The sequence below is a fragment of the Mizuhopecten yessoensis genome, unplaced genomic scaffold (genome assembly GCF_002113885.1).
Source record: "Mizuhopecten yessoensis strain PY_sf001 unplaced genomic scaffold, ASM211388v2 scaffold10979, whole genome shotgun sequence".
Classification (NCBI taxonomy): domain Eukaryota; kingdom Metazoa; phylum Mollusca; class Bivalvia; order Pectinida; family Pectinidae; genus Mizuhopecten; species Mizuhopecten yessoensis.
Genome location: NW_018408817.1, coordinates 349,820 through 367,027, shown reverse-complemented (window position 1 = coordinate 367,027; position 17,208 = coordinate 349,820). Strand labels below are relative to the sequence as shown.

Here is a 17,208-nt window from a genome sequence, read left to right as displayed (position 1 = left end):
CCCCACCCTCGATTGAGTGTTACTCTACCCCACCCTAGGTATACAGGGGTAACACGGTATCATTAAGTGTTACTGTACCCCCCCCTCGGTATACAGGCGTTACGCGTTATCATTAAGTGTTACTGTACCCCACCCTCGGTATACAGGCGTAACATGTTATCATTAAGTGTTACTGTGCCCCACCCTCGGTATACAGGGGTTACACGTTACCATTGAGTGTTACTCTACCCCACCCTCGGTATACAGGGGTAACACGGTATCATTAAGTGTTACTGTACCCCACCCTCGGTATACAGGCGTTACACGTTATCATTGAGTGTTACTCTACCCCACCCTCGGTATACAGGGGTAACACGTTATCATTAAGTGTTACTGTACCCCACCCTCGGTATACAGGGGTAACACGTTATCATTAAGTGTTACTGTACCCCAACCTCGGTATACAGGGGTTACACGTTATCTTTAAGTGTTACTGTACCCCACCCTCGTTATACAGGGGTTACACGTTATCATTAAATGTTACTGTACCTCACTCTCGGCATACAGGGGTTACACGTTATCATTAAATGTTACTGTACCTCACTCTCGGTATACAGGGGTTACACGTTATCTTTAAGTGTTACTGTACCCCACCCTCGTTATACAGGGGTTACACGTTATCATTGAGTGTTACTCTACCCCACACTCGGTATACAGGGGTAACACGTTAACATTAAGTGTTACTGTACCCCACCCTCGATATACAGGCGTTACACGTTATAACTTTATATACGTGTTTCCCTTTTTGATGCATTCTTCATATGTGTTAGAACAATTAAAACAAAATATATTCTTTTGACCTCGAGTACCATTGGTGAATTTTATATGGACGAAATAGCCATATTGTGCTATACAGTGTTGACTGTGTTTGGTTTTCTGCTTCGTCGAACTCAATTTCGAAATAGGCATTGAACTACACACATACACCACACCCACACACCCACCCACACCCATCCACCCACACCCACAAATCTACCTACCCACCCACACCCACAAATCTACCTACCCACACACACCCACAAATCTACATACCCACACACACCCACAAATCTACCCACCCACCCACACCCACAAATCTACCTACCCACCCACACCCACAAATCTACCTCCCCACCCACACCCACAAATCTACCTCCCCACACACATCCACAAATCTACCTACCCACACACACCCACGAATCTACCTACCCACACACACCCACAAATCTACCCACCCACCCACACCCACAAATCTACCTACCCACACACATCCACAAATCTACCCACCCACACACACCCACAAATCTACCTACCCACCCACATCCACAAATCTACCTACCCACACACACCCACAAATCTACCTACCCGCACACACCCACAAATCTACCTACCAACACACACCCACAAATCTACCTACCCACACACACCCACAAATCTACCCACCCACACACACCCACAAATCCACACACCCACACAACCACCTACAACTAAGTGATTGCACCTTAGGTTTTGATAATATACGGTTTGTCAAAATGAATTACACTGCATCCCACAGCTGGTTCGTTCTTCTAGGACTGATCGGGGATGCCAGGGGCCAAGAAGTTGCACATACAAATTGCTCTAAATACTATTGAAACAGCAGCGGAAACTTATTTAATCAACTCAAAATTTTAGAGGATATAGTTCAAATTAGGTAATTTGTTACGTGTGTATATTATGAACCATGCGACGGGTGTTAACAAATCTACCAGCAGAGCCTACCACCTTGTCTTTTGAAACCGCAGTAACACTGTGTATGACTGACACCGGATATAGCTAGCACCGAAACGGGCATGGACGCTAGGCGCAGATCAAACAAGCCACTGGCTTTTTTTCCGATATTTCTGGTATTTTCTGGTAGCGTAGAGACAAATAAAGGAGCACAACAGTTAAACAATGAACAATGGTGTATGTGATGCAGATGATTTGTAAACTATTTCATGCGATCTGAAGATATTGGTAAAAAATGACTACAAAGTACCGGTACGAAATCATTTACAAAGAAAGAAGACGAGATAACTATTAAAGTATGATATATACGATGATGAAACGGACGTTACTGGCATATGTAGATGAGACATTTTCAAGTGTACGGCAACTAGCATGTTAAATACTACGGCGAATAGCTATACTAACAGAACCACGTTTAAAACGAGCATTTGTACTAGCTATGCTTTTATGTTATTATACCATTGGAGTAACATACCAATGGTGTTGGTTTGTAACACTTTCGAATGATATCGTAAGGGAAGGGGTTAAGAATGTCGAAAGTCTAATGAATGTCGAGTTAAATAATGATAAAGAGTACCCATTTTTCACATGTATAACACAACTTAAGCTGTGACCTTGACAATAGCGGTAGAGAGTTTGAACTTTAGCTGTGACCTTGGCAATAGCAATTGAGTGTTGGAACTTTAGCTATGACCTTGACAATAGCCGTGGAGAGTTGGAACTTAGGCAGAAGGTGACATACTCTTTCCCTGTCACAACGTTAATATACAAGGGTGAGGGGTTACACAAGAAAATTTAAGGGTGATGTAGAGAAAATCTGCTCTAATACCTAGATTTGCAAAGAAATACACGATAGTTGATACATCCTCAATTTATTCACAGTTATCTGTAAACAGCAAGTGGTAAAGGCAATACAGACGTCTGAAAGTGTTAAATATGTATAACTTTTAACAGGCAATGGGAAAAGTCTGTTTCATTCCTACTCAAGATTTCAAAGTCTATTCTTACTTTATTTTCATCAACTTTTAATAGGCACTTTTAAATTATGGTCTGAAACTTTGTGTTGTAATTGGTACTTTAAAAAAATATTTTGCAACCCTAATATTTTGAGGGCTGCAAACAGACACAGAACTATCATTTTGACCTGTCCTTTTAATATCTGACCTACCTGTACAACTGTATTGAGTGCATTGTTGTTTCTTGTAATCTTTGGTGTTATGCAACTTACGTACGATAAGGTGCATGCATTTTTACACTGTATGATATTTACGGTAATCGGGGAACGTTAGTTTAAGTTTAGCTTTAACAAAATATATCACATTTAGGCGAAGTGCTCACTTGACTACTGTATACCATACGAACTATTCGCCGTACACCAGTTATTTTAAACATTCCTATTCGCCGTACAATGTATTGCTATTCGCCGTACACTTCACCAAAATTAGTTATACCAATATCTAAAGAAAGAAGCATAATATAGAGTGACTCCATGTATTATCATGACTATATCACTATCAGAAATCATCTAAGCATATAAATGTATATAATCCACTGGCAAGTGTCAAGTCAAGACAATATTTGCTGTTATGAATTTAGCGGTACTAGGCAGACTGTTTTTGTAAATAATTTGCAACTACACCAAAACAATTAAAATGCCTCCTGTTTCAGATATGAATTACGTCTATGCTTGATTGTCGTGCTTCTTTATTTGTCTCTACACTACCAGAAAATGCAAGAAATATCGAAAATTAACGTGATTCGACTACGCCCAGCTTCCATGCCCGCTTCGGTACTAGCTATATCCGGTGTCAGTCCTACACTGTGGGTAAGTAAATACTACAACTTTAGCAACACAAAAGGACGAAATAATCCCATCATCAGTCAACTGTGACCCAGACAGCCGTGAAATACAAGCACATGTACGTGTACAATTCCTTTTCATTGTGTGTCATCTGGGCAGGCACAAACGTCATGGTTCACTTGCGACCAATTCAGAAACTAGCATTTGAGTTAGCAGGGTTTTTTTCGCTTTGTAAATAATCTTTGTTCGTTTATTATCATTGCTGACATGCTGACATCTATATCCAGGCCAAAAGTGCATTGAAACTTAAGGCTTATTGTTTATGTTGTACTGAGCATAAACGATTTACCTGTGACCTGCAAACTATGTATAACAGGATGTACTGTCTATGGATTGAACGTTTGAATACTTGTATGCAGCTAGGTAGGTGTCGACATATGGCGGGGAGTGGCTTATGTCAAATCTCTGAACTGTGTTTTACAATAATAATGAAATGATTGAGAATGTATCGTTCTTACTGTGGTAACACCTGGTAAATTCTGCCCACGTCAAATTCATATTTGAGCTTGTAAAATAAATAGTCGTTGGAGAGGTTCATGCATAGGACCACAATGCATTTGTTTACCGTGACGTTTTACTCTAAAGGAGTGTCGAATTAACCCTATATTTGGTATGTAGGAGGATGGTAACAGGAGGCCAGGAGTAGTGTCGTATTACTGTATACACAATACTGAGACCTGCGAATTTTGTTACAGCTATATTTGGACCTTAGTTGAGGTGTTCGGAGTGAATTTACACGTTTTAGGGGATTAAAACAACTTTCGATAAAATTGCCAACCCTAATGATGAAATATACGAAATTGGATGAAGCTCTCGTTGTTGGAAAATCGACCCAATCTAACTTGGTTCCGTTGGAACTATGGGTAATTTTTCTTTCTGAAACCTCCTATATGCACACAAAATTTATTATATTTTCGTGGACTTGATTTTCATTCCCTCCCAAATCACACGCCATTTTATTCTTTGGGAGTTTTTCGAAGCCATAGAGCCACTTTTCCCAATAGTTGAGGTAAACGGCATACTTTTGCGAACACCTATAGATACAGTCTCGTTGTGTCGGGGAAACCTTATATAGAATCACAAACCTACCAGTTCACAGGGTTGTAGGATGTTGTGTGTTCACAAGATATTGAGGTTATGGGAGAAGCAGAGGTTCTATTTAGATTGTATGGCTTACAACACGTGCTTTCACAAAACACAACATCCCACTTACAGTAGACACAACGCTTTCTTTATTCTATGATAAACTATGTTTTAAGTGTACAGGGCACAGTCGTACATACAAGTAGTCTGTTCATTTTTACTCATTCACCCCTTAAGTCCCTTTAGAACATTACGGAATCAAAGACCGGGCTAGTCCAGTTTAAATATGTAGGGGTGAATGAGTTAACGAGACGTTAACGAAAATTTTCACGTTATAATTTTGAAGGATTTTCTGAGCCCTTGTGTGTCAAGGCCCAGGGATCGTGAAACAATCTTAGACTTAAGTTTTCGCTTAACTGATCACGTTAGACGTCATCGTTGATCACGTCATTTGTGATTGGTTAAGTCAAAACTTAAGACAGTTTAAGACTTAAGTTCGTTTCATGATCTTGGGGTCTTGTTCGGATTCTTCCCTTTTACCTTACGTATAAATGGCTACAAAAGAACCTGTTATTGATATGACATTTCCCAAATGGAATTCCATGTTCTATCAGTCCTTCGTTGTTTACTTCATTGTAATAATATTCATTAATAGTTCAATCATTAATGTAGGTTTACAGAGGTTATTTAAAATATTTTCTTCACCTGACTAGAAATTATATAAAAAGGCCTACGGTTATTATGGCCCCCCGTTGTAAGTACGGTTTGATTTTCTATGCAAAGAAATCTTTGTTTTATCGTTACAGAAACAGCAAGTACAGAAATTGTCTATTCAATTTGCCGTACAATGCATTTTTTATGTTAAGTGTCAATTACCCATTTCTAAACGAGTATTTTATGAAAGGAATATTAAAGAAAACATAAATTTATTCATCTTCAAATAATCTTTAAATGAACGAGGGAAGATCAAGTCAACTGCTTTCTTGTTTTGTGTAAGAGTGACGTGTAACCCGACCACCCGTAATGTTTTAGACATTTTACAAACATGCTTATCGTGATAACATGATATATATTAGACACCACGACACAAGCGTGTCCAGCTTTATTTGCCATTAACCGGGCAACTCGAGTCACAATAGATTTAAAAAACCAATCGCAAAATATTTAGGTTTGTGATACTATTTCCTATTAGTGGTGATTATGTCACTCGAAATGAATTAGTTTTGATTTAAAAAAAGAATCATAATGAAAATATCAGAGATTAACGTGTGTCTTGGTCGATTAAGCTGACATAGCAAAAGGGCACTTGATCCTGCAGACTATCATCACGCAACACTGCCCGCGGTCGTACCGGGAAGGTTTTCCTTATTGATTTTAACCTGTTAGCGTGGTACGTTGGAGGGTAGGGTAAATGTGATTGCTTTATTCCTGTCTCGTATTAACATAAACGGCAAGCATTCATTTACACAGGGTATTGTTGTTACTGCTGTTAGCAGTAGAACCCTGAGCGGGTACCTGAACTAGAGAACATCAAGGACGTCCTGAATATTAGCGTGATTACTGTACACGCCTGTGTGTTGTATGGATTTATACTAGATTACCGTTGGATTGTCTGACCAGGTCTGTAAGCTGATGTAATGTCATTGACAGGATGTTTGAGTATGGTAATTTGGTCACAGGTGTACACTACAAGCTATAAGGATGTTTGAGTATGTTAATATGGTCACAGGTGTATAAACTTCAACCCGTTCTGTTTGTTGACATCTCGCCATATATGTTCATAATATGTCTGAGCGCAGCTGGAAACAATCGGTCTAAGAATATATAGAAACAGTCTTGCGATCAATTCATGTGTTTATTCTTATACAATATTTTTTGCTATCAAATCGACCTGAAAATTATCAAATTCTTATGTTTCAGTTAACCTAATTGCTGACATGAAGAGGCCGGAAAGGGCAAGCGGTCGGACATGTACCAACAAAACCCTGCTCTACCTATTTATTGGACTGTGCATTGCTATGTTATGTAGTGCATTCCTGTATTGGCACTACGTTAACGAAGTCCTCAGTCTGACTGTAGTACTTGCAGATACTGTGAAAAACATCTACACGGATGGAACTAGTCTTTTGTTGGACACACTGAGATTGAATAAAACCGAAAGCAATCATGGGCCGACAACCAGGCGTCCTGGATCTGGTAATGTAACTACCTTGGGCAAAGTGCCTACAACTAAGAAACGAACTGAAGCGCCACCTAGGCCTCCGACAGATCGTCCGGACAACTGTGAAGTATGTTTCAAACACGACTTCAATTACGTGTTAGACAACGACCAAATATGTGCCCGTAACGACAAATCCCCCGAAATAGATGTCGTCATTCTGATATTTACAGTTCACCAGAACAGACTACAGAGGGACACCATACGTAACACATGGCTAACGTATGCTAAAAATAACTCACTAGATTCTAATATCCGGTACGCCTTTTTACTTGGAGCTACTTCTGATTCAAACATGAATAAAAAAGTAAAAGAGGAATTTGATGTATTTAAGGACATTCTCAAGGAAGACTTCAAGGATGCTTACAGCAATCTGACATACAAAACAATGATGGCATACAAATGGGCCAGCACCAAATGTAAGGACGCGAAATTTGTGATGAAAACTGATGATGATATGTACGTCAACATTCCAAATATTCTAAAAACATTAAACACTAACAAAGACAAGCTACAGACACACGTGGGAGGCGCGTGTCACCAGGTGGCGCAACCAATACGCGATCATCGTTCTAAATGGTATGCATCTAAAAGAAGCTTTCCGGGGTCTCATTATCCGGGATTTTGTTCCGGAACTGGGTACGTTACAAGTATGAACGTGGCCACAAAAGTGTTTGAAGTGTCCAAACATGTGCCATTTTTCCATCTTGAGGATGTGTATGTTGCTATTTGCATTAAAAAACTTGGATACAAATTACTGAGTATCCCAAATTTTAATGCTGGTAGATTTGCAGCTGACCCATGTATCTACCAGGGAAATTCTATGATGACTTCACATCAGGTTCCTCCTGATATGATGAAGAAAATGTGGTTTGGAAAGTGTAAGAAGAATGCATAATATTGCTGACATAATGTAACATAAATGTTGGTGAGATGCGAGCCAGGAGACAATTGTAAAAGAGAATACGTATGATGGCGTCATTTCTAGGGCTTTACGGCATTTTGTGTAGAAAGGCGGTTTAGAGAGAATGTATTATTATAAGAGTGTATTCGGTTTAGAGAGTATAATGGTTTAAAAAGTAAGGGCGATTTAGAGAGTATGGACGGTTTATTCTACAGTTCTTATTAACATAATTGTAACTAGGTACCAATAAGGACTTTATTCCGCAATACTTTACTGTGACTCATGAAATACATTATGTTATATTGACATAGAGGTAAAACTAATATTTACAAGTCAAATTACAGTGCTGTCACAAATGTTACAAGTCAAAGGAATTTTAAATCATTTTAAGATGACATAGAAACAACAACTTATGACCTGTGCTTCTTGTGTTATGCTATTATGGGATGTTTTTCTTAGGACAAATAGTTTGATTGTCCAAATAATTTAAAATAAAAAAATAGATGCTACTGCATCAACAGAGAAGACTATACTCAATACTTATAGACACAAGACTATCTCGATTGCACTTAGTTTTAAAATACTATTAGGAAATAGTTATAATGGTTTTCTAGTGTTATCCTTAAAAACATCGATTGAGTGTTTCTATCTTAATTGATTTTAAGAGGCAACCAGACTAGAGAAGCGTAATGCTATTCCTTCTGACGTTATCAACTCAAGGAAGTATTAATATGAATGATAGTTTTAAAAAGCTTCTGGGCAATAATTTAGCGAGTGCTGTCATTACATTTTTGACTTTCTTTTCAAGCATGTCAGCTGATTGTTTTATGTCAATATCCTGGTTATAGTCAAGAGTATAATATGTGTATAGTACTATGCTAAATGACAGCTTCAACTAGACAGCATAACAATTGTAATTAGACTTTTTTCAAAAATGGTATTGAGTAGTCCTTTTTTGTGTACATTTCAAATGTCCGAAATAGTATGATACAAAAACAAAATATCATATGTTGTGCATGTTTCGGAATGTAAAACTGTAGTTGTATAGTAAATACTTCGTTTTAAAAATACACGAAGCATATTAACAGGTTTCATCAAGATGATAATTACAACTATATACTTTTTTGGTTCAAGGTAGGATATTTTTTTTAATGGGATCATTTTTCAACAAGTTTTTCAATTTCGATGGGATATTTTTTTGCATATAAGATATTTTTTCAGTGGGATCATTTTTCAACTAGGTTTTTCAATTACAACTGGGATATTTTTACATATAGGATATTTTTTCAATGGGTTCTCTTTTCAACTAGGTTTTTCATATTCAACTGGAATGTTTTTGAAGCAGGATCTTTTTACAATGGGATATCTTTTAACGATTTTTTTTTATTTTCATCTGGGATATTTTTGCATATAGGAAATTCTTAATTGGATATTTTTGCATATAGGAAATTCTTCATTGGATCTTTTTTTCAACTAGGATTTTCATTTTCATCTGGAACATTTTTAAACCAGAGTATTTTAAACTAGCATATTTTTACTACGAGGGAAACTTTTCAACTTAGATATCGTTTTAACAAGGCTTCTTTTCAACTTGACTTTTGTTTAGATAGTATATTTTTTCGACTAATATATATTTCAGTAATAAAACACGTGTCCATTTTGTCTTAGATCTTGAGTGACCGACACACATTTCATGATTTGACAAAAAAGAAACATCACAACGGTTGTCGCACAATGTACAGAAAACACAGTAAGGTCTGATTAGCTTGTTGACAACTTCACGTTTTCATTTTATTATTTTCATCATGTAAAAAATAAAGAAAACAAGCATATTTTATTTTTAAAAATTTGTGACCGGTAGCTTTTTTATCTTTATATTGATATTTTAATTAAGTCATCACAATGCATCAAAACAGCAGTAAAATATTCATTATATTTCATTGAAATAATAACTTTATGATTTTTGTAAAAACAACCCACCAATTATTCATTTGAATATCGATCAAAATATGTATACAAAAACATATAATCATGTTCCACTTATAAAGTGTGTGCCTTCTTCCAATGGTGGATCATTGATGTAACACTACATACGTATACGTGTGTCTATATTTTAAACATTATTGGATATTTAATATAAGGCTGGAACGAGTAGCCTCCCTTGTGTCTTACTGTAACAACGCTGTTCCTGTGATAGATAAGTTGGAAGTAGTCATCTATAATTTGCTTTTACATAATCATGTTTTTGTTGTTGATTGAAATCATGAAATAAGTTAAAAGCTTCTTCACTGTTAAATAGTTGCTATAAATAGGTCTCCCGTGTAGGATGACCACACACAATTGGAAAATGGAAAACATATTGCATAGTGGAACTTGGAGAATTATTAAGGCATGGATCTTCATTATGTTTATGTTAAGTATCATTGACATATCCTAAATGGACGTAGTGGCCTTATGGTTCATTGATGTCTTTTTCTTTTTGTATTTCGTCTCTTTGCATTGACAAACTAAACTGATACACAGGTGTTTTCTTATATAGTTTTTCTAATACGATGATTGTGTATTCGTTGATTTAGGAAGACATAGCTCAAGAAATACAACCAGGGAATATGGTACCTATTACATACAATAACGAGATAGATTAGTATAGGCAGTCCTAATCACAATTTTCTCTGGACTGCAATCTGTAATAATTATTTCAGTTATTTTTTTTTATATATATATCATATACAAATATTATGTCACCGACAACGTCTATTTGTGTTTGATTTTCTCGTTTTATTAGTTTTACCTGTATTTTATCCCAATCATACCAAAGCTTAACAGATTTATCATCAGGAATTCGAAGTTAGGATACACCTTAAAATGTGTAAGTCGATGCAGAAGGCTGAACTAATTATTTACAACACAATTGCAGCATTTCGTCCATTTGGGTTTCATCAATGATTCTGAATGGCAATACATTGTATATATAAATGTGTTTATTTAATTAATGAAAAAATCTATTTTTTAATAGAACAAACAGTGTACTATATGTGTTTACGAATCCTGCTTTACATTGACGCCATTATTTGATGTTATTTTATGTAATGTCGTCAAGTTCATGGTAAGTGTTCAACTGTTTTTTCATCTCAATGCGTTTCTATTTTTGTATTGTATTTTCAAGAATGTTTTGGCAAAAAAAATATATATATAAAAAAAAGAATTAGATGCATTTTGATTTGTTATTGGATTGAATGGTATAATTCAAAATGTCCTGCTGCTAATATATACAGCGCCTCATGTCTATATGTGTATGTCAGTACTGACATCCTTCATGACAGTAAAAGACACCGTTCAATCCATACATGCCGTTAAGTTAAGTGTTTTTGTGTTTACTTGGTGAAAATAAATTGAATATTTGTGCAATCGATTTTAACCTAGTCGTAGTGCTATTTAAAACGTATTTTCAAGCGTATACTTGACTAATAAAACAACATATTTAATGTTGGAAAATGATGAGAATGAGAGTGAAAAGAGACTGGAATGCAAAATTATTGCCTTTAAACCCTTTTTGAAACAGTTACAATATTGCTGTGCATTTATCAAAGTAATTTGAATTTAAAAGTTAGCAAATTTTTGATAACGAATAAATAAGGAGATAGAGGAAGTCTTGTTTTACCTATTACCACAGGGACCAACATCTTCACAGGCACATGGTAAGGACAGGTTCAATTTACATTCTGCATACAGTCCCTAGCACCCATTGATATTTGTACAAGATTCAAATGACCTACATCACACTTTGATACTGAACACTACCTTATTTGCTTGAGTGCGCTTCAAACAATCTAAATTAAAATTCTCAAAATGAACAATACGTTATTAAGAATTTTGAAAAAATTAAAGGAAAAAAGGACCGGGTGAGTGTATAGAGATAAATATAATTAGAATGCTTTTATTGATAAATTACAATTCAGATGAAAATTATTATATACAGTGTGTTTATATGCCAAATATTTGCTTTAATATCTTACGTACTTGTAGAGGGTTACATCATTGATTACAGATCGTTTTTAAGTCTTAAATTTTATCGACTACAGGTACAAAAATCGCAAAGAAGAATTTCAAATGTTTTTTTTTTTTTATCGATTTGGAGTATGCTCCCTTGCATATAGTAGGTGAAGCAACGCATGTCAGTTTTGTTTGCTTATAATAGGGTCCCTTGTCAGGATAGTCTCTCATGTTAATAATGTGTTTTTATAAATCCTGCGTAGGTACATTGATTACATCCTGAGTTCCATCCCTGTCAGGATAGTCTCTCATGTTATTGATGTGTTTTTATAAATCCTGCGTAGGTACATTGATTACATCCTGAGTTCCATCCCTGTCAGGATAGTCTCTCATGTTAATAATGTGTTTTTATAAATCATGCGTAGGTACATTGATTACATCCTGAGTTCCATCCCTGTCAGGATATTTTTGTTCAGAAAAACTCAATATCACAATATTTAAAATAATTTCTAGAAATATGCAGAAAGAAGCATTTATTTAAAAAATTAGTAAGTCTACTTAAATAGAACATATGTAAAAATGAGGTAAATAATTCGCGATAGTGACAATGGTAAAAGGATAGTTTATCTTGATGATCATGTTTACTTTAAAGCTTTAGATACAGCGCTAAATTATGATCACGCGCATTCAAGTTCCTGCATATTGTTTTCTGTAACATAGTTTGTGCGTGAAAAAATATAAAAATATAATATAAGCATAGTAGTTTCCTTGATTACAATCTCAGAATGGTTAATGCAATTGACATGGTCAATACATTCCTTGTTATTCAGAGATTATGCAACGTCGGTTTATTTGATAATGAAATCGAAGCACTTGGCAAAGTTGCTGTTACCAGTCCTTCAATGGAGTCCTATTCGTGTGAGGTTCTATTGATTGGCCTACAGTCGGCTGGAAAATGTTGCCACCCATCACGACAAAGATAGTGTTAACCAGACACTTCACCATTACCACGATCTCACTTGTCTTGTTGGTCTTTGGTTTTGACGCTTAGAGTAATATATGCACGACATGTTTTGTCGCAATGTAAAATCAGAGCCTTGTACTTCATAGCCGAAAATCTGTCTATATTGTTTTTCTTAGAGTAAACACAATTCATTTCAATAAATTTTATTGACAAGATGTCATAATCAATTGGATTGAATAACAGGCAAAGCCTATATAAATTCTCTCCGTCAAATGGCCAAAGTTGAATAAACAAGGAGACATAATATTTTAGACATGTTGCAAATGAAAAAAATAACACAAAATAATTCATAATAACACAAGGCTAAGGGGAAGTAACTCATGAAGGAAACATCTCACACACACACTTACACACACATACAAGTACATGTACAAATACATTTATTTCAGCATATATATACACTATCATAGACAGATATTGGCAGGCTTAGACCAAAAGTCCATGTGCATATATTGCACAGGTCACTGCTACCAACAACTGTTACAATTAAAAATAATAAATTCATTTAATACATATAAAGTGTAATTATTTACAATGTCATGATAAGTACACGCAATAGACAGTAGTCATGCTCAACTAGAATCTCCTGGATGAAATATAGAATATATAGTATATTTTTGTATACCATCATGGCTTTAAGTCATATAAAAATTAAAACGACGGGATTTTCCAATAAAAATATGCACATCATCAAGTATTCTTCTATTTGTAAGCCCATCACAATCAGGACAGCCCTGGAGAAGAATGTTTTTATCAATGTGGTTGTGGTTTCCATAACTATTAAGAGAAGTGAACAAAGTTGTTCTTTGATTATTAAAAATAGGACATTCCAAAAAGTAATGAGATACTGTTTCATGTTCAGCAGAGCAGGTACAAGCAGGACTATTAGTAAGATGGTCATGGTGTAAATCATAATTTAAATTACTGCAAGAGTTTCGAAGTCGACATAGAATAATACTTGCTCTTCGGTTACCTTCTGTTTTGAAAATTGAAACAGATTCACTATCAGAAATAATATCTTTATTCAAATATTTTTTTAATGCTGCAGGAGAGGGAGAATTAAGAAGATCAGAATTTGCAATGTTAATTGTGCGGCACATTTGAGGGAAAAAACTGTCAAAATAGTTATTAGTTCTACATAAAGGTGGGTTGAAAAGCCTAGTTTGTCTGAGAGGGTAGGGGTTATCATTTTGATTATTAATAAAGGGATTTAAAACATTTTGTAAGTATTGAGGTGTCTGCCAATGCATAATTTTGTACATCATTACATGTTTGTGTTTATTTCGTCTTACAGATAGTGTTTCCCAACCTAGTTCATTGTATAGTTTGTCATGTGATACCCCAGAACGAAGACCTGTTATTATCCTAGCTGCTTCTAATTGTACAGATTCAAGAATATCTTTTGCCTGTTGTGTACAATTATCCCAAATAATATCTGCATATTCCAAAATTGGCCTAATAAATCCCATATATATTTTAATTAAAGATTTTCTATTGACTTTAGTTTTGACATGGCGAAGAATATTAAGTCTATTGTAAGCTTTTTTGTATATATTCTGTATGTGCTGTTTCCATGTTGCATCATCTTGAAGTGTAAGTCCTAAGTGTTGATGTGATGATGTGTCTATGATTTGGCTATTTTGGAAAAATAGTGGGATGTGATGGGTGTCTTGTTTTCTAGAAAATATGAGTGATTTTGTTTTACTTGGATTGAATTTAATGTCCCAAGTTGTTGCCCATTCACCTATGTTAGTAAGATCAGTGTTGAGAGATTGTGCGGCCTGTGCTGGGTTATTATCTATAATTACATACAGAGAAGTGTCATCAGCAAAAAGTTTGATATTGGTGGAAACATTAGTAGTGATATCATTGATATAGAGAAGAAATAATAGTGGTCCGAGGACAGATCCTTGAGGTACCCCTGCATTTACATTCTTAAATTGTGAAAAATAACCTTCAGTATTTACTCTTTGCATTCTGTTAGACAGATAATTTTCAAACCACAAAAGTAGATTTCCATTTATACCATATAATTTCAATTTAAATAAAAGACCTTTGTGCTATACTCTGTCGAAGGCTTTACTGATATCACAAAAAACAAATCGAAGCTCCTTTCCTTTATCCATATTGCTTGCAATTTCATTATAAATAAACAAAAGCTGATTGACAGTAGAATCACCAGGTATAAAGCCAGACTGATGCTTAGTAATAATATCATTCTCAATCAAAAAGTTGTATAGATATTTAAAAAAAAAAATTTTCCATTATTTTACTGAAGCATGATGTAATTGAAATTGGTCGGTAATTTAACACATCATTAGATGAGCCATTTCCTTTATAAATAGCATTAACATTTGTTTGTTTCCAACTAAAAGGTATTATACCAGACTCTAGTGTCTTATTGAATAATAACATAAGAGGTAATTTAAGAGAAGCATGAAGCTTTTTCACAATTTTAGGAATAACACCATCAGAGCCTGGGGGTTTATTAGTGTTGAGTATATTAATTTGATCGGAAACATCTTGTTCAGTGATATGAATGTTTGATAGTGAATAGGGGGCATTGGGTTGTGCTGTTTGGGGTAATTCAAGGTCAGGTGTTGATGTAGAAATATTAGTGAAGTGATTGTTAAGAAGCTCTGCTTTTTCAGTTGGATGATGGATTATTTGGCCGTTGGATTCAAGTGGTGGAATAGAAGATGACTTATTAGAAAAATTGGTAATAGATTTAGCTATCTTCCACCATTTGTCTGGAGTAACCACATTTTCATTTAGTGACTTTTCAAGATTTTTTATAAAGTTTGCTTTTGCCTCACGGATAAGGTCAATAGTTTCATTTCGTAAGGTTCTAAATTGTTCCCAATAATGGGGATTATTTGTTAGTTTAGCTTTTCGGTGAATTCTATTTCGTTGTCTCATTTTCAATCTAATTGTATTATTCATCCATGGTTTATCATTTGGGCGCACAGTTATTACTTTTGTAGGAATGAATCTATTGACCTGCTCCGTGATTGCATTGACTATAGTGCTATTATAAGTATTAGAATCCTGATCTGAAGACAAATTCAACCAATCAATATCAAATAAGACATTGTTCATTCTATCAAAGTCTGCTTCATCATATTTTAAAATAGTTTTTTTATAGCTTACTTTTTTAAATACAGAATAAGAAATTGAAGCATGTACTGAGGAGTGATCACTGCAAAATGGTGGAGATACATGAGTATTTTTAACTATGTTTTGGTTATTAGTAAAGATAATATCAATGGATGTGGCACTGTCAGGTGTTATTCTTGTGGGTTCATTAATAAGACTAAGTAAATTATGTTTGATAAGGAGTCTTGATAAGTGATCATTCAACGGATGATTTAACATATCAATATTGATATCACCTGTCAGTACCACATCCAGTGAAGTATCTGTAGCTCTGGTCAACGTATTATCTAATTTATTCCAGTATTCAACATTACTTTCTGGTCTGTATAAACATCCAAGAAGAAATATATGATTATTAACTAATACTTCTAACCATATAAGTTCAACATCATCCTTTTCTAGGTCCATTCGCCTATTCATAACAATAGTATCTTTGTGATAAACTATAACCCCACCCCCCGGACCAGTAGTTCTATCTTTTCTATGAGGATTGGAATTGAAGGAGTGCATCTGAATGTCAAGGTTAGATATTGAAGGGTTTAAATGAGATTCTGTTATACAGACTATATCATTATCCTCAAATTCTGCTTCTACCAAGGCTGTCTTGTTTCTGAGAGATCTTACATTCAAATGAACCAAGTTTATATTTTGTACTGGCCCCGGATTACTTTCAATATCACAACACAAAGTTAGCACAACAAAATGTGAAGTCAGAAGAAAACATATGTTATCAAAATATACAGATCTGTTATCAGGTATTATACTAATGAAGTGAGAGCCAAGATGTAGATTTAGAAAATGCGCTTTGAATAACCTAAAAAACAGCCAGAGATCAGATTTAGACCATACCAATTTTACCTTGAAATTACCCATTGTCGATTAATAAGATGATGACTTGGTAGGTTCTGTTGATCTTCCAGCTGCTGAATAGTTTTTTTAACGCAATACATCGATTCCAGTTGAGCATGGCTGTATAATAAATATGGGACAAGCACAACACAATAACTACATACACACACACACACACACAGTTTTCATCAAAACACAATTGATGAGTAACGCCCTTTAAAGACGTCTTGTCGATCACGTATGTGTTGATATTATGTTGCGTATTAGAGTGCGTGATCAGAACTCTACAGAAAGCCAATTACATACATAACGTTGTGCATCGAACCAATAGT

General features: G+C 35.2%; 1 protein-coding gene across 1 annotated transcript; it reads left to right on the top strand.

Moving 5' to 3' along the window:
* Positions 1-3,547: 3,547 nt before the first annotated feature.
* Positions 3,548-11,514, top strand: LOC110464269 (beta-1,3-galactosyltransferase 1-like). Its single transcript, XM_021519383.1, has 2 exons — positions 3,548-3,613; positions 6,653-11,514. Exon 2 carries the CDS (start codon positions 6,670-6,672, stop codon positions 7,846-7,848), a length of 1,179 nt encoding a protein of 392 aa, XP_021375058.1. The 5' UTR covers positions 3,548-3,613; positions 6,653-6,669; the 3' UTR covers positions 7,849-11,514.
* Positions 11,515-17,208: the final 5,694 nt, after the last annotated feature.